This window comes from Triturus cristatus, chromosome 9 (assembly GCF_964204655.1).
Source record: "Triturus cristatus chromosome 9, aTriCri1.1, whole genome shotgun sequence".
In the NCBI taxonomy this organism is placed as follows: Eukaryota; Metazoa; Chordata; class Amphibia; order Caudata; family Salamandridae; genus Triturus; species Triturus cristatus.
In genome coordinates, this window is record NC_140592.1 from 328,233,673 (window position 1) to 328,255,663 (window position 21,991).

At 44.8% G+C, this 21,991-nt stretch overlaps 1 protein-coding gene across 2 annotated transcripts in view; it reads left to right on the forward strand.

The window, feature by feature from the left end:
- LOC146797862 (ubiquitin-like modifier-activating enzyme 1) overlaps positions 1-16,053 on the forward strand; it is a 1,073,449-nt gene extending 1,057,396 nt beyond the window's left edge. The window contains exon 25 of one of the 2 annotated variants that reach the window (XM_085625059.1): positions 15,733-16,053. In XM_085625059.1, the coding sequence (XP_085481185.1) occupies positions 15,733-15,868 (136 nt within the window). In that variant the 3' untranslated portion in view covers positions 15,869-16,053. The remainder of the gene's footprint in view (positions 1-15,732) is intronic. The other variant, XM_085625060.1, reaches the window with a different exon arrangement.
- Positions 16,054-21,991: the final 5,938 nt, after the last annotated feature.

Consider the following 21,991-nt stretch of genomic DNA (forward strand, 5'->3'; position numbering starts at 1 on the left):
CATCCACACAGTTTTTACCTCAAAGGCAATTCACCACCCAGAGATGAATGAACTGATGGGGGGTGTAGGCCATAATTGAGATACATTGGAGTGGAGGGTTGAAGGGACAGGGGGACAGTGATGTAAGTGATAGAAGGAGAAAGACACTATGTGTATGAGGTTGTATGGTGATGTATGTCTGCCTGTGTGTTTGGAAATATTATTAACAGAAGCAGAGGTGAGGATCAGGGGGTTACGTGACCTGGGCAGGACCCGTATTCTGTGAGAAGGAGGACTGCCTGTCAGGTGCCAACACCCCAAATAACCACTAGGTAATTGGAAAAGTAGTTTAGAAAAGACAGGCCGTGCCTAAGAAGTTTGTGATTTTTTAAGGAATAAATATCGAAAGGATTCTTTGTATCTTCAGTTGGTTTTTATTGAGATCATCAAGGTTAGAAGAGCCTGATGTAACACAGAAACAACTGACACATGTTTCGCCCCAAGTGTTTGGCACGTCTAGGGCTTTCTCAAGGCACGATATAAAAAGAAACAGTGTTCCAGTCATAGTTGTAGCATTAATCTAAAAAGAAATCCAAAAGAAAGTCTCTGTGGTCATTGCCAATGATACGAAGAATCCTTTGGACAGTTATTCCTTAAACAATTATTACGTTCGTAGGCACGGCCTGTCTTTCCTGAACTCCGTGTTTGGAAATGTGTTTGTTCTGTCTATATTGATGCATGTGTAAATGACTATTTGTATGTGATCTGTCTGTATTGAGGTGTGTGTATGGGTATGTTTGTGCTATGTAAGTGTCCCAGAAATAGAGTTGAAGAGTATTAAGCGCGTCTGTATTGAGCCTTGTCTGTGTGTATTTAGAGATGTATCTGTTCTGGTTATATTGATTTGTGTGTGTCTTTTTGTGTATGGGGATGTATGTGTTCTGCCAGCATTGAAGGTGTGACTGAGTGCATGGGAATACTTGTGCTCTGTAGGGGTCCCAGAAATGGAACTGAACAGTATGATGCATGTTTTTATTGAGGTGTGCGTGTGTGTGAGGGAGTGTATGTTCTCCATATGTATTGAGGTTGATCCGTGTATTTATGGCAGTGTATGTGTTCTGTCTGTACTGAGGTGTATGTATGGGAATGTTTGTGCTTTGTCAGGGTCCCAGAAATAGGATTGAAGAGTGTGGTGCACCATTGTATTGAGGTGTGTCTTTGTGTGTGTGTGTCGGTGAGGGTGTATGTGTACTGTCTATATTGATGTGTTTGTGTGTGTGTCTATTTGTATGTGATCTGTCTGTATTGAGGAGTGTGTATAGGGATGTTTGTGATCTGTAAGGGTTCCTTAAATGGAATTGAACAGTGTGGTGCGCATGTATATTGAGGCAGGTCAGCAGAACGTAGTACTAGTCTAGGTGGTACAGCAGGAGGTGCTGCGAGGCAGATTTGAACAGCCAATCAGTGGCCTGCTTTCTGTCTCACTACGTCAGCTTACAAGCCTGATGTTGCCTGCACCATTTGAAAAGCGCAGGCCTCGGTTAGCGCGTCTTTAGGGTCCGGCCCCAAGCCACACACCCCCCCTACGGTCCGCGCCAGTAGCCCGGTGGGCTACTGGCCGGAGGAAGTGCTTCCGGGTCAGGCCGTGACGTATGTCCGGTCGGGGCCTGGCCCGGAAGGGGTGGAGGTGAGGCGGGGGGCTATTTAGCCCCTGGGCTCACCTGGGCGCCCTCTCTTGCACCTGTATCCTGGGGACCACGGGCGTCATTTTATCTCCCACCCACCCGTCCCTTGGTTTGGAGGTTTTGAGGCAGGATAGGGGGAGGCTTGGCAGAAAAGAGACCACACAACATTGATTTAAAGGGTAACGGGAGGCCAGCTTACATACTCCCGAGGCCAGCACTGAGGGGAGAGACGGTAAACTCCTCGCAGAGAGAATGGGGACACCGGCTGGGGAGGCAAAGGCGCCAGGTCACGAGCGCCTCCTTGGCAGCCTGGTGGTAGAGGGGTGGGACCCGGAAAGGACGGACAAGGACCGAGGGCTAGGGGCTCACCGCTCAAGGATGCAGGTGGGTTGCGCCTTGCGTGGTTCTCAGTTAAGAGGGGCAAGCCAGAGGGCCCCTTGGTGCTGGAGTAAGTAGATAATTCATAACCGGTGGTTAGGAGCAAAGGTAACGCCAGTAAATATTAAAATGTAAAGTTTGAATTTATGAAATGAATTAAAAAAAATATTTTGTCATGTTTATGAATATGTGTTAGTTATTAAACATGGCCATTTTCTACCCACACTCATGTTCTGGCAATTTTGATTGTGGGAGTATGGGGGTTGGGGCGGGGGACTACTTGGGGGGTCCGGGCTCTATGGTACATGAGAAGGGGAGGTGGAAGATGAGGAGGAGGCACTGGGGTTTGAGGTTTCTGGGTCTCGGGTACAGGAGAAGTGGTGAGTGAGGGTTTTAGTATCAGGGTGTTTGAAGTTAAGTACATGGACGAACAGGAACGCCCGAAAAATAAGAGTTTAACTGGGACAGCTGAGAGGTTGTAACCTGGGAGGAAGTGTCTGTCATCTTGGGAACAACCCACCTCCTACCAACATACACGTTTCCTCCCCCCTCTCTCCTTCCCACATTGCCGCTTCCTGTAGCAGGATGGCACTTTCCACAGCATAGCCCCCAATTCTGCCTCCACGGGGAGCAGCACAGTAATTACAGCCTTCATCTAGCCCACTCCATCACCCGGCCCTTCTCGTGCAGGTAGCCGAGCGTGGGAGGAAGGGCAGCCCCAGGCCGCGCGCCTTCTTCATCCATTTGCTACCCCGGAGAGGGCCGCTGGTGCCAAGGCCTGGCCTAGGCAAGCCTTGCCTCGAGAGCCCGTTTGGCTGCTCTTATCTCTCCGGGTCTCCTCAGGTTAAGGCCCGCTTAGCCCTGCTGTAACCCAATCCGGTAATTAGCCGGTCTGAGGCCAGGAAGCGGGTCCCACTGTTTCTAATTATAGTGCGGAGTCGGCAGCGGCATTGCTGCCCGGTGTAAACACTGCCTTGTGCTGTACCTCAGAGCCGCTCTCGGCAATGGCGGGGGTGGCGCCCACCTGTGAATCACCAGAGGTGTGAAAGGGCTCGGGTTGTTTATGGAGTTTTCTTCGCAGGGGTCATAACGTCAATGTTACGGTCTGAAGCTTGAATTGATCGATGTCTGACAAGCCTGCGCCATTGTGCGCGCGCTGTGTACTTCTTCGGGGTCTCGCTCGAACCTCTCTGCACTTTACCACTGGCTTGGCGCAGGGTTCGAGACGTTCCATCCTCTTCGACCATGGGCAGCTGGACAGCCAGACACTCACAGAACGCACCTTTCTGTTTCTCGATGCACATACCCTGCATGGCGAGTACGGTGCCCTGGCCAGTGTTGGTCGAAAAGTCGTGGGATGGCAGGTGCTTGCCATGGTCAAGTCACATGTTAAGCATTCGCAGAGTCAAGTAGTGGCGGCTGGTGAACGTTGAGAGTGGTGTGGATGGGCGTAGGAAGCACGCACATTTTTGGGGAGGCCAGTCGCCATTTCCAGTAAAAATCTTTAAAAAAAAAAAAACGAGATAAAATGTAAAAAAATGTATTTCCAGCACATAAAAAAATTTAGTACAAAATGAGATGTCTTTCTTGGGATTTTGTATAACTTCCTTGTTTAGCGATGTGTGTACGTTAGCCTTATTTGGCAGGTTCCTCTAGTTGTAAAGGCAGAGGACATCTGTGAGGAGCAGTGAGTGGCCTCACAGACCGCTGCATACCTTCCTCGACGTCTGGACCGCAATTGCCACTTCGCATACTGCATCTGGTGGAAGGGCCACTGGAATTATTCGGCAGGGTTCACTAAGTTATGTGGCAAGTAAATGGAAATTATACGGCGTAATGCGGAACATTTTGTGACAGTATTCATTTATTATATTGTCTTTTTAGCTCAGATTAACAATGTTTGGGCAAATGTTCCAGCTCAATAGTAAAAGTTTAGCCCTCAAATACAGCAATAGGCAATTAAAAGGTGATTAGCCCGACTTTGTAATGGTTCTTGCACTATGCGTCATTTAGATTCCGGTTTTTTTGTGGTAACTTTTGATCCATTTGAGCTAGATAAAATCTGCAAATAATGCAGCAGGTAATGGATTATGCGACAAATGCAGCAAATCCTTAATTATGGGGGAAATGGTGCAGCCGCAGAATCACATAATTCCAGTGGCCCCTATAAGAGGTTCTCAATCATGGCACATAGTGATTTCCAATGATGGGATGGAGGTCGGCTTTCCATGCACACGTCCATCCCAGTGTTCATAACAATTTTCCAGATGATCTATCATAAATATTCATGAGGCAGGATGTTTGCAACTCTTTGTGTCAAGTCATTTTGTGGTGCAAAAGCTTTGATCATCTTTGGGATTAGGATGGGAAAAACTGGTCGCATTGCAATGCAGAAATTCCACTGCATCTGCTTCTCTTGAGAATATGGCCTAAAGTGGTCCAGAGTCTACAAAAACCTTCTCGGTTTTGCACTGGTGATTTGTATCCAGCTATCCCAAATTACCCATGATAGAAAAGCAGACCACACGTGAGCGACATCCCTCGGCCTTTGTTGGATGACTCCTAGTGTTGAGGTCCGGACCTGGACCGCCTCAGTTTCACCTTTAACTATGTTCTCTGCAGCATAACAAGCAGGGCGCAACTAGACCCAAGCTGCGGTGGGTTGGGGGGGGCTGCCTAACACTCAGAAAAGTAGGGGTGGAGCCATTTTCAGTGCTGAATCACAATGACTTGTGGGGGCTCCCTTCACTTTTCTGGTGCAATGCCATGATATGGGGTGTCATCGTCCCCAAATAAATGCAGCCAATAATGCATTTTTAAGTACACTAGCAAATGCTGCTGGTGTCAAAATATGAAGACTCAGCAATGTTCAGGGTTCTCCATCGAGGAATCTTAGCAGCATTCGTATTGTTGTGTGACATATTAAGCCATTAGACCTGGTAAGGTGCATAATTTCAGGTCCTACTCTGCTGAGCAGTCAGAGGAAGTATTCCATTGATAGAGTCAATTGAGGGTCCATCTCTGGAATACTTAAGGCATGCCTGTCTAAGGTATGCCTGCCTCTAAAGAAGGCGGGCGGAGCAAGGGCTTGGCGGGAGGGTACTCCGTCGCATTTGCAACAAAGCAACTGGAATGCCAAACTCTAAATCAGACCCTTGGTACACGAATCAACTTTGTTACAGTCAAGGGGAATAATGTTTCATGTTTGTAACACACAAAAGGCTGAGCCTGTACGTTTGTCCCTATTGTAAAAAGTCTAAATTCCAGCACTCCCAACCAACCTTTAATCCTTCTGAGGTTGATAAAAGGAATACCATTGAGGTGGCTAACAACAAATATATGTTGTTCACTTTTTATTTTATGAGGTGTAGGAATCATGAAATATGACTTACAAAAAGTTAACTCCTAGCTTTACAGAAGAAAGAATGATAAATGCACAAAACTGGCTACTAGCAAGAGTGATGGGGTTCAATCAGAAATAGAACTGAAAAAAGGAGCTGAGCAACCTGTTGGTTGAACCCCTGGTCATCACGTGGGCATCTTTTTAATTATCATCCTTTCCTGTAACTGGTCATCTTCTACTTCTCTATTCTCACCTTCTTTTCTCTCATTTCCTGCTCACTCTCCCTATTCCATCTCTTATGCCGTTATCTGTGTTCATTCTCTTTCCATCTTTTTCATACTCACTCTGTGTAGCGCTCTACTCGTTATATTCCTCTTTTTTCTGTCTTTCGTCTCTTTATCTCTGTACGCCCCTATCTCTTTTTCCATTCTCCTCTTGTCCTCGTCTATATCTTCTCTGTAAATATCTACCATTTCTTTGACTATTCAGCGGCTTTGATGCACTCTCAAAATCTATATGACCCGGTAACATGCAACATGCCTTCAATAGGTACAGTGCATTTAAAACTGGTGTAGAGTCAACGTTGCCAAATTTGATTAAATACAAAAAGCTGCAAACCCAGGACATCTGGTCTTGTAATTTATGGTTACTGCACACGCCTGGATTGTCGAATCCAGCAATGCCATGCCCATCAATTACCACAGGCATGTCTGTCAGCTACGGATCATGCCTAAGAGCATGAGCTGTGAATTTGAGAAAGCTTTGGTATTACAGATAACCATAACTGACAAAAATGAATGTAAAGGATTTTAGCTATAATGCTAACATTTCAACCCATATCGCACTATAATGATGTTATAAAATGAAAATCTTCATAATTCATGGCTCTTGCATGTGAAATTTAACCAGTTGGAAGCCTAGAGACTAGTATGGTAGGCTACAATATACAACAGTATTCAGGATTTATCCGTGGTATTTCCCAAACAAAGTCATATTGAGTGAGTTTCAGAAAACTATGAGGTGGGCTGTGTGAAGTGGTGATATTCACAGTGTTTGAAGGCTCTAGTTTGAGGTCTCTCATATATGTAAAGGTTCCTGTAGAAGACCTCCTTGTGCTTTACGCTAATATTACTAATTTGGGCTTCTGTAAACAATCCGGTATTGATCCGGCACAGTTGGGTTTCAGTTCCAAATTAGCTTGGTTTAGTAAGGAAAGTTATTCAAGATTTCCTGTATAATTCAGTTTGACATGATACTACTCAGTGGCGGCTACTATTATTTAAAAACAGTGGGGCAGGTCACAGCGCAACACTGAAAAGACTTATCCATGATGCATGTCTCTCCTCTGAGTCCCGGGTGACGAACAGGAAGGTGGTTTACGACTTCCTATTGTGCCAACAACCAATCCTGGAGTTGCTCTTATGCTGTTTTCAGCATGAGCGCTGCTCCAGGATTGGTTGGAGCAGGCTAACCCAGATCTCATTTTGAGGCTGGGGGCCTGTGGCAGCAATCCCCGGGTGTTTCACAGCCCTGGGATTTCTGACAGTGCGCATGTCAGATAGGTCGGCAGTAGACAGTCGGCCTATCTGACATGCGCACTGGCAACAGTCACAATGCTCCTATTGAATCCACCCCCCCCCCCCCCCCCCACACACACACACACACTCACATCAGCAAGGGCTGGCACTGCAGCACATAGAATAATAAAATGGTAATTACCTTTTTATCATTCTGTGTGTTTACTTGCGGCGCTAGCTGCAGGCAGGGCGTCGCTCCTCCGCTCGTTAGGAGGAACCACCTCTGATACTACTTTGTCTTTTCAGGAACTGATCAGCAATATTGCAGCTGCGTTGTTCCCATCCCAGATGTATAAATGTAGTGCAGTTGTACTCTCATGATTTTGTAGGAATGCAGCTCAAGGGTTCAAGAAGCACACCTGGTGTATATGCTGTATGCAGTTATTGACTCAGCATGACCTCACTTAGTTATCTCTCAGATTCTACCAGGTTACGAGATGGAACAGAGGGTGTTGTCAAAGCTCCAGGAGACAAATAGGGACAGGCTCTGGTTTCCCTGCAGTGCTAGTAAGGTCAGGGACGAAAGGGGCTCATCCAACAATGATGCTGGTGGCAGTGTTTCCCGTGGGCCCTGAGTGATGCAGACAGATGTAGGGGGTTTCCCTGTACAGCTCCATGGCAACATTGTGTTCTGCAGCTGCACAGACTTCACAACTACATCTTCCACAGGTCCTCAAGCAGCTAGGCTGAGCAGCTCATTCAGGACAGGCTCCTTCTTTTTAAGATGTAATCCAACAACCCCCTTCAACAACAGACAGGGTACTTCTTCGTAAAATGTTCCAACAGGATTCTTGTTCTATGCTCAGTCCACAGAAAGGCTATAGTCAGTAGGACTCTAGCCCTGAATCTCAGTTCCTCTCAAGCGTACACATTCTTCCACACGTATCCTAATCATATGTAAAGAGACATGCTATAATTTTAACACGGGCAGACCCTCACCCCGCCTCCCACTGAAGAAGCCAGGCAAAAAGGCCTGTGTCTTCAGTATGAATCACGCTGTCACTACTACAAAGCCCAGACAGAGAGTGCTTTCCCAACTTTAGAACAATGCTCTGGGGTCTAAGTCTATGCCATATGAAGGTGCATCTGTGATCTTGATTTATTGTTGGGTACACTGAAGAAAACAAAACAAAAAAAGAAACTGTAACAGGAAAAACAACGAGGGCAGTACAGTCCTCAGAATCATGCAAGGGACTTTTTGTCCCAACATAGACTTTCCATCTTTAGGGACTTTAAAACTAGAATATTTATCATGGCTATTCTCACCGAAAGGCTGCGATGTAGTCTCTTCTGTTCCCGATTGGGCCCCAGAGGCTCATGTACGAGTGGTATCAACCAAGTTCCTAGGGTTGCCACATTTTATTTTTATATGGACCTCATACACCTAGGTAAAAGTTATATCTCTTGATTTTCATGGGACAGTATCTTCTGCTCCTGAGTGGACCCAACAGATACCTGATTTCTTAAGGGTGCTGCACTTCCACTCTCCTGAGTGCCACAGAGGCTCATATCAGAAATGTGTCTCTTGATTTTCTAGTGTCACACAATCTCCAGTCCTGAGTGGATCCTATAAACCCATATATGAATGGGATCACTTAATCATCTTTCTCGAGTGCTCCATGTAAGAATGGTGTCTGCTGATTTTCTTTAGTCATGCCCTTCCTTGGGATAAGCTACAAACCTACACCTACTCATCAAGCACAAAAGGGCAGTTCACCCCTGCGTCACCATAACAAGTAATGATGATAAGCATGGTATGGTAAGTGTAGGCAAATGTAGCTCTGTTTCCCACATATTTATGCTTCATGACATATCTAAGCACAGCCACAAATGTACTCCCGCATGTTTGTAGCAAGCCTCTGAACCTCACACACAGCTCCAAAATACTTCCAACATAGACTAGAATAAGAAACACACACTCTACTATCCATGCATAACAACCTAAGTAAATGCTTCATCATCACCCAAAATGCCCTTTGAGTCATCATTAGGGATAGAAACGTGGTATATAAATGCCACTATATAACCAGGGCCACTGGAATTATGCGATTCCTTGCTGCGGCCTCTGCTTTGATCACATAATTATTGATTTGCTGCATTTGCCACATAATCCATCATCTGCTGCATAATCTGCAGATTTTACCAAAAAAACCTTCCAAGGTTAACTGTTCATCTTTCTGTTGCTTATTGCTGTATTTGGTTGTTAAACTGGTACTAATTAGGTGAAATGTTTGTCCAGACAGTATTACCATGTGTAATAATTACAAAAAAAATGAAGTAATACTATCAAAAAATGTGCTGCATTGCCCCACATAATTTGCCTTTTTTTCCACATAATTTAGTCAACCCTGCCTCATAATTTGGTGCTCCATTGCCGCATAATTCCAGTGGCCCTGTATATGACATAGTACCCTACAAACACATTGACAAAGCAAATTAAATAGATTTGGTTATTATACAGTGAACACGATATTGCACTGCATAAATAACCTGGTTGGAAGTCCTCTTCATTAACCATCTGCCACACAGGATCTGAGCCTAAGCAAATGTACATTTATTCTAATGAGTGTATAATGGACATACTAAGGTAGATTCGTTCTAACCAAAGGGCACATTTTGGGACCGATAGCTACGTACTATGCATTTCTTAACTTTACTTATCATTCACTGAATACAAAGTTTCTATTAACAGTCAGGCATGGTGCAAGGATTATTAAACAATCAAAACACAAATAGGGCTAGAGGAGGTTTAGAGACCTGCAGGGGTTGACTCCCCCACTCAGAAACCAACACCACAAAAAAAAAACCTGGGTCTACAACGTACTACATAAGAGGTGTGGGGGGCTTCTTCAGGACCTTATGGATGCTACTACAAAGTGTGTGTAACCAGCGAGTAATGCAAAATAAAAGAAAATTGCCATTATACAAAACCAGTGGTTGGAGTGGTAATTCACTCAGTCAGGAGTCCACTCGTGGGTATTGCCTGTCAGGTAACATGCCTCAACTTTACCTTGGCGCAAATCTCAAGGTGACATCAATTCCTTTATGACTAGATGACAGGTAAATAAATGAATTTGCGCACCCTAAGAACTCGTTTCACTTCCCACCCATTTCAGCTTTGCACCCCTCATCACACCCAGCTCACCTAAGGTATTTAGTATAACTCTTTCTGCCAAAGAAAACATCCCTGAGCTCCTCCCTCCCAGAGAGGGGTTTGTAGCTTGTATTATGTCTAGGTGCAAAATGGGAGGAGTTTGCCCTATGATGAAGCATGCCACCTTCGGGTGGGTGAGAGAAACCGTCCTTTAAAAAGAACACGCCGTTAGCATTCATCCGTACTTTGTAGACCCAGGGGGTTTCTTTTGTGTTGTTGGCAAGGGTTATTGGAGCCACAGTCGATTGTGTCTTGTGGCTGTGGACTCCTGTAAAGAGCCATTATTCACACGTCTTTATTCTTTATGCTTTTTCTTCACAAGTAGCCAACGCGTTTCGTCCTATTAAAGGATTTCTTCAGGGCTCTTCAATATTCCATACGCTATAAGATTATTCTCTCATCTCAGGGTGGGTAGACTTTAGGTGCTCTTTTTGTATATTTTTTATGGTAGATCCTGGATAAAGCTGGTATTATATGGCATATTCCTTTAAAACTGTATATTTGTCAATGTTGACCTTCCGCAGCGTAATACGGGCATACAGCCCTCCTTCCACTTCTTTCCACCGTCAATAACATGACTATGCATTGTTTAGGAAAAGTTATGATTTGTATAGCCCTATGTTTGTAATATTAAAAAACCAATTGAAAATGTGATTCAGTGCTTTTTAAACTTTTTCTTCTCATATTCTACTCTGTAGCCATTGTTCCGCTTTCATTAACATCATTGTTTGATGTAATAAATGTATTGTATTACGTTGCAAGTGCATTTATATATTGCTAACTACCCCTTATGAGGCATTAAGGTTCTTTACGGTAAGTCGCACAGTACTACCTGAAACCAAGGTTAGTGGTTAGCCAAGTGCATGATGGTTAATAGGTTTAGTCTTGTGCATTCAGGGAAGTAATTCCATGCATTTTGTCTGTTTATTTAAGATAAATTGTAGGGAAATACTTGAGGGTAAGGGCATCACGGCATCATGCAGGTTACTGAAGAGGTGGACAGAGGGGCTAGAATGGACTGGGTATTGTTGGGGTACCGAGTGAGGGTGCTGTGATCTATGGAATGGGCTTGCCTAACATCTTACTTTGGTGTTTTCTGTAATGCAGGTTTCATGATTAGGCAGAAAGCTCAGGAGCTGCAGGGAGACAATAAAGGCTTGATGTGCCATAACCAGGCTTTAGAGGATAGGTCAGAGCAGTATCATACGCTGATGGTAGGCTCAGCCCAGCCCTGTCATTTCTCCATCTCCAAGCATGGAGATACAAATTGTGCAAGCCCTATCACGTAGTAAGAGCAGTGTCAAAATCGGAAGGGTCGCCTGTTGGTTCTGTGCCGGTAGGAGCCCTGCGCTGCTTCTGTTGAGGCCATGGCGGATTCTGCTCAGAGTTGGATAGCACAGTGGGCTGCAAATCCTCCTTTCGCATTGGCATCAGCATTAATATAAAGGGAACCGGTGCTGTGCAGGGTTAGGCGTCGAAGCCAAAGTTGGCACTGGAGCTGAACCTGATGCACTTTTGAGGGGCAGAGACCACATAAAGGATGGAGCCACTGACAGAACTATGACCGGTGGCCTCTGCAGATCCTTGGAGCCTGAAGGCATACCTGAGGGAACCAGTAAAGTGCCAAAAATATGCAGCATGGCCTCTCTGAAAGCCTGTACTTGAGGTGATGTTGATGATGGACCTGAGAACTTGGGGTACATCGGCACTGAACATGATTTCCGCTCCAATGGTGTAAGAATTGGGGTCACCAGGCCCTAAGGGGGTAACGTGACTCGAGCGGCTGGGCACCCAAAGGCTTATGTGTAAAGCGACCATACAACACACACATGCTCTGAAGCAAGGAACGCACACAATAAGGGACGCCACACTGTAGAGTGTATGCAAATAACTCAAGTTTATCCAAGCAGTTAGATGTAAATGCAGTTCCTTATATATAAATGCAGTTCATGAGATATAAATGCAGTTCATGAGATATAAATGCAGTTCATGAGATATAAATGCAGTTCATGAGATGTAAATGCAGTTCATGAGATATAAATGCAGTTCATGAGATAACAATGGCATGGCTCACATAGAGTAGCATTGGATTCACCAGCATCATATTCACCAGCACTTTCCCCAGAGGCCCTAGGCCACCTTGGTATATCCTAACCTTGGTTGTAAGGACTGGGGATTGTAGCGCCACCCCTGGGGACAAGCAGGGACTCGGGGCAGACTTCGCGGGCTTACCGCTACCCCTGGTACCCTTCGCGCCTCAGTGGGCGATTTCCGCGCTATACGCGTCAATCTGGCCTGGTACACCTGTGGACAAAGCCTACGAACACATCACTACTCGTAATAACTAAGCAGTGGACACTTCTGAGTAGAGCCTACGATCATAACGCTACTCGTAATAATTAAGCATTGGACACTTCGGAGCAGAGCCTGCGAACATAGCGCTACTCGTAACATCTAAGCATTGAACACTTCAGAGCTGAGCCTGCGAACATAGCGCGACTCGTAATTTATCAGACTGAAGCACTTATGAGCAGAGCCTACAACCACAGCGCCACTCGTAATATGCAAGCATCTGGCACTTCAGGGCAGTTCACGGAGCACAACGATACTCGACAGTCTTGTAGGAAGGGGCAATCCCTCGGAGGGGTGTCACAGTCCTGGGTGAACGGGGGAACTCCCACGGAGGGGAACCAGGGTCTCAGGGTGCGGTGCTGCTCCCGGTCTGTAGGGGGCGCACCAGGGTCCGTCCCAAGCCTCCCGGCTTACCTTGATCTCGACGTCTTGAGGCGTCCAACCCCAGCTCCGGACTCCGCAGTTGATTCTTCCGCGACGGGGGCAGGCCACGGCCTCACGCACCTCCTCCAACAGCTGCAACGGCAGCGACGGGGCCCCGGGCTTCTCCGCGGGCCTCGACACGATGAGGGGGCACACTTCAGGCTTCCGGGCCGCCGCGGTGAGCGCGCTCTAGCCCCCGCGCCAGGGGGGGGGTCAAATTAAGCGGAGAGTTCCGCGCTCGACGGGGCTTGCTGCAGGGGATCCCAGGCCAGGTCAGGGAGCGCAGGGGTCACAGCGCTAATACCTGGTCGATCCCCAGCAATTCCACAATCAGCTTGGCATATGGTTTCCGTGTTCAGGTTTTGACACGAAGTCTCAGCATTCAGTTTCAGCATGCGGTCGTGTCATGAGGGTTCAGCATTCAGTTTCTGCAATCAGTTGCTATATGAAGTCTTGATGGCGCAGATGTCTCTGGCGCCCTTGGGGGGTTCTGTTCCTGGGGGTTAGGGATTGAGTTGGCGACTAGGTCCTTCCTAGTCAAGCTTAGCAGATGGCCCCTGGGTTCTCCTATCACTGGGCTAGATCAGTGGGCTGTACAGGATCCCTCACTCACTTAAAAGGCAGTACCTAAGTCCTGTCACTTTCAGAGGCATAAGTCCCTGGCTAGGCCCTACCGCTTAAACTCCTGCGTGGATTTTCCACAGGTCTACTTGACTCCCACTGGCCAACTGACTAGAAAAATGTTCCCTCCCTCTGTTAAGTATCCCTAGGTAGAGGTCACCTGACCTAGGGATACTTAACAGAGGGAGGGAACATTTTTCCAAGGCGGCAAAAATAAAAACCACACCTCCCTTCTAGAAGGTTCCAGCACATTCCAGGAGCTTCCCCATTCTACCTATGGGACAAAAAAGGCGGGCTGGTGTCGCAACATTGTTGTGGGGTTCCAGCCAGCTCCTGGCAGCTAGGGTGCTACTAATGAAGACCACTCTGCAGTAGCAGGGGCCTGTGGCAGCCATCTTGGGAGAGGGGAACACTTGCACCTTAACACTGGTTATTTGATCTAACATGCATTAAAAAACGAAAACATTCAGGGAAAAAGGGCCAAGTCCAACAAATGGAAATTGGGAGCCAGACCTGGGGACACATAAACACCCTTGCATCTTCTCTGGAATCCAAAAACGGTGAGAAGCGCCCCCTTCCAATTCAATGATATATGCTTTTTCTTGGAGTTACCTGAAGACTTAGACTGCAATGATGATCTGCCACAGGAACGACTTAATGAGCAGAAACAGCACCTTCCATTTGATTTCGACCAGTCACGCTGTGGAGTCCTCTTATGTTTGACATCATAAAGTTTGGCCCTCGCGGTCCCATATGGCCTTCGGATTCATCTGGGTGCAGTCATCACAGGTCCTGGGATTGTGCTAAGATCCCTGACACCAAAGACACACTTTGTGAGGGTCTGTCACACACATCTGTTTGCAACAGTTCTTGCTTGGCTTGAACGCTGTTGTTTTTGTTGTGGTGATTATTTTCCCTTGCACACTGTAAATATTCTGATGAAGAAAGTTGTAACGACCATGGAGATGTTCCAGGCCCTCATCTGAAGGCTTCCACATCTGAATGTCATTGGTGAAGACCCACACCGCACCTCCTACCGGCAAACAGAAATGGTGCTTTCAAGTTTATAGAACCAATCTGACGCCTGGGGAATTTTCGCAAGGTGAGGAATCTGCTGTTAGAAGTATCCATCAGAAATATATATTCGCTAAGATAATTCTTTTAGATATAGCCTTTAAAGAAAACTGTAAAGAGGAGATTTACTAACATTTTGCTCTGGCTCTGTGTCAAAAAAGTGATGCTTTCCAGCACAAAACTTGTTTTCTGATGTAAAGTTGCAGAAAGTAATGCAAAGCAGTGCTTGGGACTGCGTTGCATTCATTTGCATCACAAGGTCATTCCATGGGTGGTACGTGAATGTTCCAAATGCAACCATCCATGTTTTTTTTTACACAAATCCCTATCTATTAACAATAGTAAACAAGGTTTTGCACCCAAAAATAGTTTGAGCTTGGACTTTAATTGGAGACATGATTTTATTTCTCCAAACCTTTCTCACTTTGCATTTGTTCTACTCTGTACAGCACATATCCAAAGTTGGAAAAGTTTGGAAGTTTGTCTTGCAACAGTATTTTATACTGGAATGGTACCTTTCCAAAACAAATCCTATGCTAGACATGACACAGACACCTTTACACCATGGTGCAGAGGTGTGTGCATGCTGCTAGGCAGCATGATTATACGCTAGTACTAGCCTAGGAAGAGAGGAAGGCAGTGCCATAGCTCAGTAGTAGATATGGCACTTTTCTGCTCTGTCCCCCCTCACGCAACTCAGTGCAGCATACTTGGCTGCTGCATGACATCTTTGTAAATCTACCCCTAAGTCTGCCTTCAGGACTGAAGTGAATTTTAAAATGAACATGGTAAGACTGAGGATCAGTAATTGGCTCTGGGGCTTCTACTGTTGCACCAGCAACTATTGACCGATAAACTGTTATCTTTACTCTTGTTAGTCTTGGCTTCCTTGCATAGCAGGTTCTCTAGGTTTTCTTCCGTCTTCGCAATCCTGGCAGTAGGCACTGCAGCCACATGAAATTACCTGTACAACATCACAGTTAGACAATCTTTGCAAATTAAATTGTTCAGCAGAATGAAATGAAGTATTTCTGTTTCCGCGAACTAACCCAAAATAATCAGTGTTTTGTTAGTTCCCATAATTAGTTTAATGAAAATACATAGTAGTGTGTTATCCTTGCTCATACTCTGATTTTCTGTCCCTAGGTTGACTGATATTGTGAAAACTGTCACCCAAAAAGAGATCCCGGCCCACCTGAAATTCCTGGTCTTTGAAGTTGTATGTGGAGATGAAGAAGAGGATGATCCAATAGTCCCACCTGTCCGCTATCAGTTTCGCTGAAAGTACTAATATTTCAGTGTCTGTGAGGAGGGGGAGGCCTGCTATTGGGCTATAGAGGCTGGAATAGGAGAAGTTTGTTGGAATGTCTCTCTGTACATTTTTGTCTTCGAAAATCTAAGCAATTCACGAGAATTATGAGCAGACAACTTTCACTCACCAAAATAAATATATTTTCTTTACCATTGTATGAGTTTGCTGGGCTTCAGTCCATTTGTCTGTCTTATAAACTGACGTAGAATAATGATCATTATATATATCAGCGCGCTTGCCTTTGTTCCTCTATTCCACGTGAAGAAAGCAAGAGTAGACCCAAATTCGTCTTAAGTGACTTTTATTTTCCAATCAGCATGTCGCCATGACGCGTTTCGGCCGGAAGAGACAGCCTTGATCATATATATATATATATATATCTCAAACGTTCAATCCGTCTGAACGAAGCAGGTACAGACTCCAGCAAGGTGCGAACATAAGTTTTTGTAACATTGCCCATTATGTATAAAGAGGCCACTGCCTCGCCCATGACGCGTTTGGACAGCCCACACGCAGTGTTGATCACATGAACGGGCTGCATTGATTTTTTGGTTTTTAAGGCCACATACACCACGTATACTACTAATTAAAAGACATAGAAGACATACTGAATTGCTTTTTCGGTACATCCTTCTCACACTACTCTTGTGCATCAACATATAAATAAATACATTTAAATTAGTGTTTTGTCACTGCTCATGTGCAAAATCCCTGTATTACGTTTTGGTCACACCCTAGTATGTAACCTGACATATTATTTAAAAAAATTATTAACTGTATTTGAACATATTGTGAGTATACTAAATCCCAAGTCCTACTTAAAAGTGCCAATTTAATGCAAAATAGCATTAAAATGCTCATAAATAGGAAAGCCATGTACTCATACAACTTCAATGTATGTCTTATTGTGTACCCAAAACTATTAGCCCTTCTATATGTGAACTAATATTCTTACGTTCACCCATTTGATTACCACTCTTAATTCGAATTTTATCATGACATTAATACTCTTCTCCTCTCATATATATTCTCATAATCCAGGCAGTAGTGTTTCAGTTTTTCAAAATACAGCTACATTTACTTAAAAATATAGCTTCGTCAAAGACAATTTAATACTTTCAAAAATACTTCAAATGTTAAGTATTTTGTATGGGTGGTGGGCCATCTGGCTGATGTCCTCCATCCTGATCTGTATTTGTAACCACTGCCCTTACAGGACTAAAGGCATTATTTAGACATGTGGCTTTAAGCCATCTTTTGAGACATTAACTGTAAGGCTGCCTCAAGACTGTGACTGGCAACAATCTCTTGGCACCATGGCTAGAAGCTACCTCTTTGATCATTACCAGCAGCTGTCCTTTGAAACCTTAACTACCACCAGTCTCTTGAGCATGAGGCTAGTAGTATCTCCTGAGAATGTGAGAATAGACTGTCTTTTGAGAACTTAGGGCCTAATTTAGAGTTTGGTAGATACCCCTGTGCCAAACTCTAAATCATTCTAACATGGCTAACATGAGCAATCTTCTGAAACTGGGAACAAACGTATTTTCCTGGGACCACTAGTTTTGATGTTTTGGTTGAGCGCAGTTTGTTAAATCCTGGATGTGATCAAGTGCATTTTTCCAGAACCAGTTGTGTTAGAATCGTCACACAACTGAACCGGATACGTCAGGTGCTAATCAGTGGAAGTAAGGTGCTCTAAGGCCACCATGAAAAGACCGTGCGGAGAACGCAACATGCTGGGAACCATATTTGGGCTTATCCTGCATTCCAGCTCTTTAAAGGCATCTCCCATTCACTTCAATGCCTCTCTACTAGACTGTTCAGGAATCAAGGACCATTGTGTGATCCTTACTACAGCTCTGCTTTTCACATTTCTTGTTACCAGTGAATGTGGTGTTGACCATTTATGTAAAAACAACTTATGGAAAATTTAAAAAATCATCAATCTCTGGGTGCTTTCATAGGAAGGGTACAGGACATCTCCTCTTTGTGTCTTGTTTAATGCTTAGTTTATTAACCTCGATCTACTGGCTTGCACTTCTGTGTAGCAACAATAGCTATTTGAATACAAGAAATTCTAACACAAAATGGAGCCAAGGCAGATGCAATCATTTTTGCCTCTAAAGCATTTCTTGTTCACCTGCACAAATTCTCCACTGGGACACAGTAGTAACTTCAGTGAAAACAAGCATTGGCATAGCCAATAGGTCTGGCATCGGCTGCCAGCTTTTTGGCAATTCTTATTCTGTCATTGTTTTTGTGAAACATTGACTAAAAGAAAAAATGTTTTTTTTGCCTCTCAAAAAAGGAGATATCATAGAACTCCCTGTCACTAAAGGGAATCGCTTTGTGTGTGGATGTGGTCCTTTTAAAAAACCAGCAGGCCACAAGTCATAGTGAAGTCAGCCAATAGCTTACTTAATTGGGCTGACTAATTGCCCCTTGATGCCTGTTGGAGTGGGTGGAAGAAAATTTGAATGATGCACCACAGACTTACGAATGAAGGCTAGCTGAAAACTCCTATAAATAAGTATGTAATACACATGCTTTAAGAAATGTCAAATGATCTTGGCTAGCACAGACGTAAAAAAGCCAATTAGTCAGGTGTTGGCTGCCAGCCATTTGCCTTTGAGAAAGAAGGAAAGAAAGAAGCAAGAGAGGAAGAAAGAAGACAAGCAAGATCGAAATCAAGGAAGGAAGAAAAAGGGCAAAAGAGAAAGAAGGCAAGCTTTAAAAGCGTCCCACACTATAAGAATAGAAGCCGAAGCAATATTGCACCCCAAAAAAAGCATTACTTCCTTAACCAAAGAATTAATAAACGCTTCCTCTAAAAGAATTTGCTGCTCAAACGTCAAAGGGCGTGACATCAAATTAGATAAGCACCCTCCACCCAGATAAAAAGAGACAGTGAGCTGTGGTCCGAAATAACCCTAGGATTCAGGGAAATACCAAGACAGGACATGAGCGAATGACTAACATATCTATCCGGGAAAAAGATTTATGAGGGACAGAGAAGTATGTAAACCCATGCTTTCTCCTCTGAGCGTGACGCCAAACATCCACCAGAGCATGGGTTTCAATCAATTGAAGCAGGCCAGCCCTGGCTGGTTTCTTTGAACCATGCATATTCCCCCTCAAGGAGTTAGCCCCCCTGCCACCATAGGAAGAATCCAAGCGTGGGGTAAGAGTGACATTTAAGTCACCACAAATTATGAGAAGTTCCGGCCGTTCGTGTAGCTCAGACAACTGTTAAAAACTACAGGGTCATCATTGTTCGTCCTATAAAGTATACATAGCGTAAAGGACAATTGACCCCTCTTAACTGTAGCAACAACCACCACCCACAGGTATTAATATAGTGGTTGATGACTACCCATCTCTTATCCCAAGCCAATAAAGCAATCCCTCTCTGTGAAGATAAAAAACAGGCCGAGGCTAAAACCTGATAGCCCAGGTTGTCCAAAAGAGAGACCTGTGTTTTCAAAAGATGGGTCTCCTGGAGACCTACTAGATGCGCATGAAGATAATGTATCTCTTCGCTAATTAATTTACGCTTGTGGGAAGCCTGCAAACAAATGATATTCCAAGAGAGAATGTGAATCAGCTGGTCAGGACCGCCCCCCCCGATTAACACTTGATATAATCGAACAGACATCCAGCAAACCCCCTGAAAAAATAGCAAGACAGAGTGATACTTGGCCCCAATTTTTACCGGCCACCAACAAAAATGTAAATCTTCATTTTAATTTTTGGGGCAGAGTCCTCCCTCACCCTCCCCCCCCCCCCCCCCCCCACCCGAAAAAAAGATCCAGAAAAGAAAAAAGTGACACATAGGCAAGATAATAGGGAAATAGAGAAAAAAGAGCGATAGAAAGGAAAAGGGAAGAGGAAGAATTAACTAGATAGAGCACAGTATGGCCAGAAAATGGCATCAGGATCAGCCTCTTGAAAGCTTCCTTCAGGGAAAAGATAGAAGGAAAGAACAAAACAGAATCAACCAAGTCCAAAATTCTCCATATTTCTGCCTTGCCAATTAGTCAGAAGCTCCTCAACCTTTGGGGCATCAAAACATGAATATGTTTACCCCTCAAATCGAATGCACAGGATTGCAGGCCCCAATAGTGAGACCAAGGCTCTTAGCTTCTGGAGTGTCATGACAAAAGTCCGATCAGACGAAGAAATCCACTCCAGCTACTTTCACTGGTGCTTTAGGACGAGCAGCCCTGTAGATCTCTTGTCGGAGCAAGAAGTTACCCACATATATCAAGCTGGCCCATTGGTAGCGTTAATGTGAACCCTCATGTGGAGGATGGAATGGATAGCGAAAAGCTCTATGAATCATGTTGTCCATATCCTAGTCCCCGAAAGCAAGACAGGCCTCCCCGGAGAAAAAAAAACGATATAGCCTCTAGGATCATCCCCCTCCACCCCCTCTGGAAGCCCCAGGGCCCTGGGGTTGTTCCAGCGGTATCAATTCTCCATGTCTTCAACTCTTGATGAGAGCGTAGTCATCTGGGATTTCTGGTGTGAGACCTGTGTCTTGACTACAACAACAGTAGTTTGAAGATTTTTCTGTGATTTTTCGACTTTCCCCAGCCGTGAATTGAGTGTCCATATACCTCGAAGCCTCCATAGGACTACATGTGTCTTTAAGTGAGCGGTTTTAGGAGACAGTGATTCCTTTCAATACTTTCCCCTGTGTGGCAGTAAGATATTGTTGATAGCAGCTAAGGTAGGGGGATCAGACGTAGCCCCACCGGTGAATGAGACTGCAGATGAGGTAAACACAGAGAGGGGGGGACCCCCGATTCCCCATTATTGGTATTGAGGTTGAAATAAGAGCTTTGTTGCGGTCAGAGGCTGTCAGGAGTAAGTTGGTTGGGGTAAGTTCAATGCCATCAGGATCCCAAAGCAACTCCTCGTCGGATGTAGTCACAGGATCCAGTGTACCTTGCACAAAAACTTTATTTATAAAGTCCTCAATGCTTTAGGCCATAGAACTGGGGTCAGCTACATCATGCCCATTATCGTTCGAGATTGCCCCAGCCTCTGAGCCTGAGCGATGATTTAAAGGCTAGGTCTCAGATGCAGACGCACCAGCATCATCGGAATTTTCCAGGTCAGAGCCTGACTCTCTTAAATTGTTTTTAGGGACCATCCCAGAAAGTATTCTTCTTTTAGCTGGAAACAGATTGCTCAGGTCGAAGCTGATACACAGCTTATCCTCACCCTTTTAGATTCTCACATGGTCAACTCTGCAATTGCTCAACATTGGGGACCATTTGCGTTCCTGATGGATGAGTCTGTGATAGTTCAAGCTTCTTTTCGGGAGCACATGCTTGATAACATTATTAGGGCTCGGGCCAAGCAATGAGTTTTTTTTCTAAAACAGCGAGGAAATGGGCCACATCCTTTACTTTCAGGTCTGCAATAGATCTAGTACATCTGTCATTGTTGGGTTTAAGAGCCCTCACGGGGAAATAGTGACCGATCCAGCCCTTATCCGAGAGGAATGCTTTATGATGATGAATTTGTTCCCTCCATCTAGCAAACTTCCCAGTTTCTTCGTGTTCACCATCATCGGAAGCTGTTTACCATACAGCACGATAGGCTAGCAGGTCCAATATCAGCTTCTGAAATAAAAGTCGCAATTGACCAGTTGGCCCGAGATAAGGACTGTGGCCATGACCAGCTCCCACTAGAAGTTTATGTTACATTATCACATGTTTTGGTCCTGATCCTCTGTGATATATTTAACTCTTTTGAGCTATTTGGACAGGTTCACGGGCCATGGACCGAGACTAACATCATTATCTTTCCCAAGAAAGGGAAAGATCCTTCTCTTTGTGGAACATACCAGCCCATTTCGTTGTTCAATGCCGATTCTAAAATGAACACTAGTATACTGGCTAATCGGCTTGCACCCGTTATCTCAAATCTTGTTGATGAGAATCAACATGGCTTTGTTCCTGGACGGGATACCACTGTTCATGTTAACACTGTTATCACTGCCTTAGAGGTAGATTGTGCCCAAGGAAACCCAGTCGGGTGATAATGTTAGATGCGAAAATGCTTTCGACTGGACTTTCA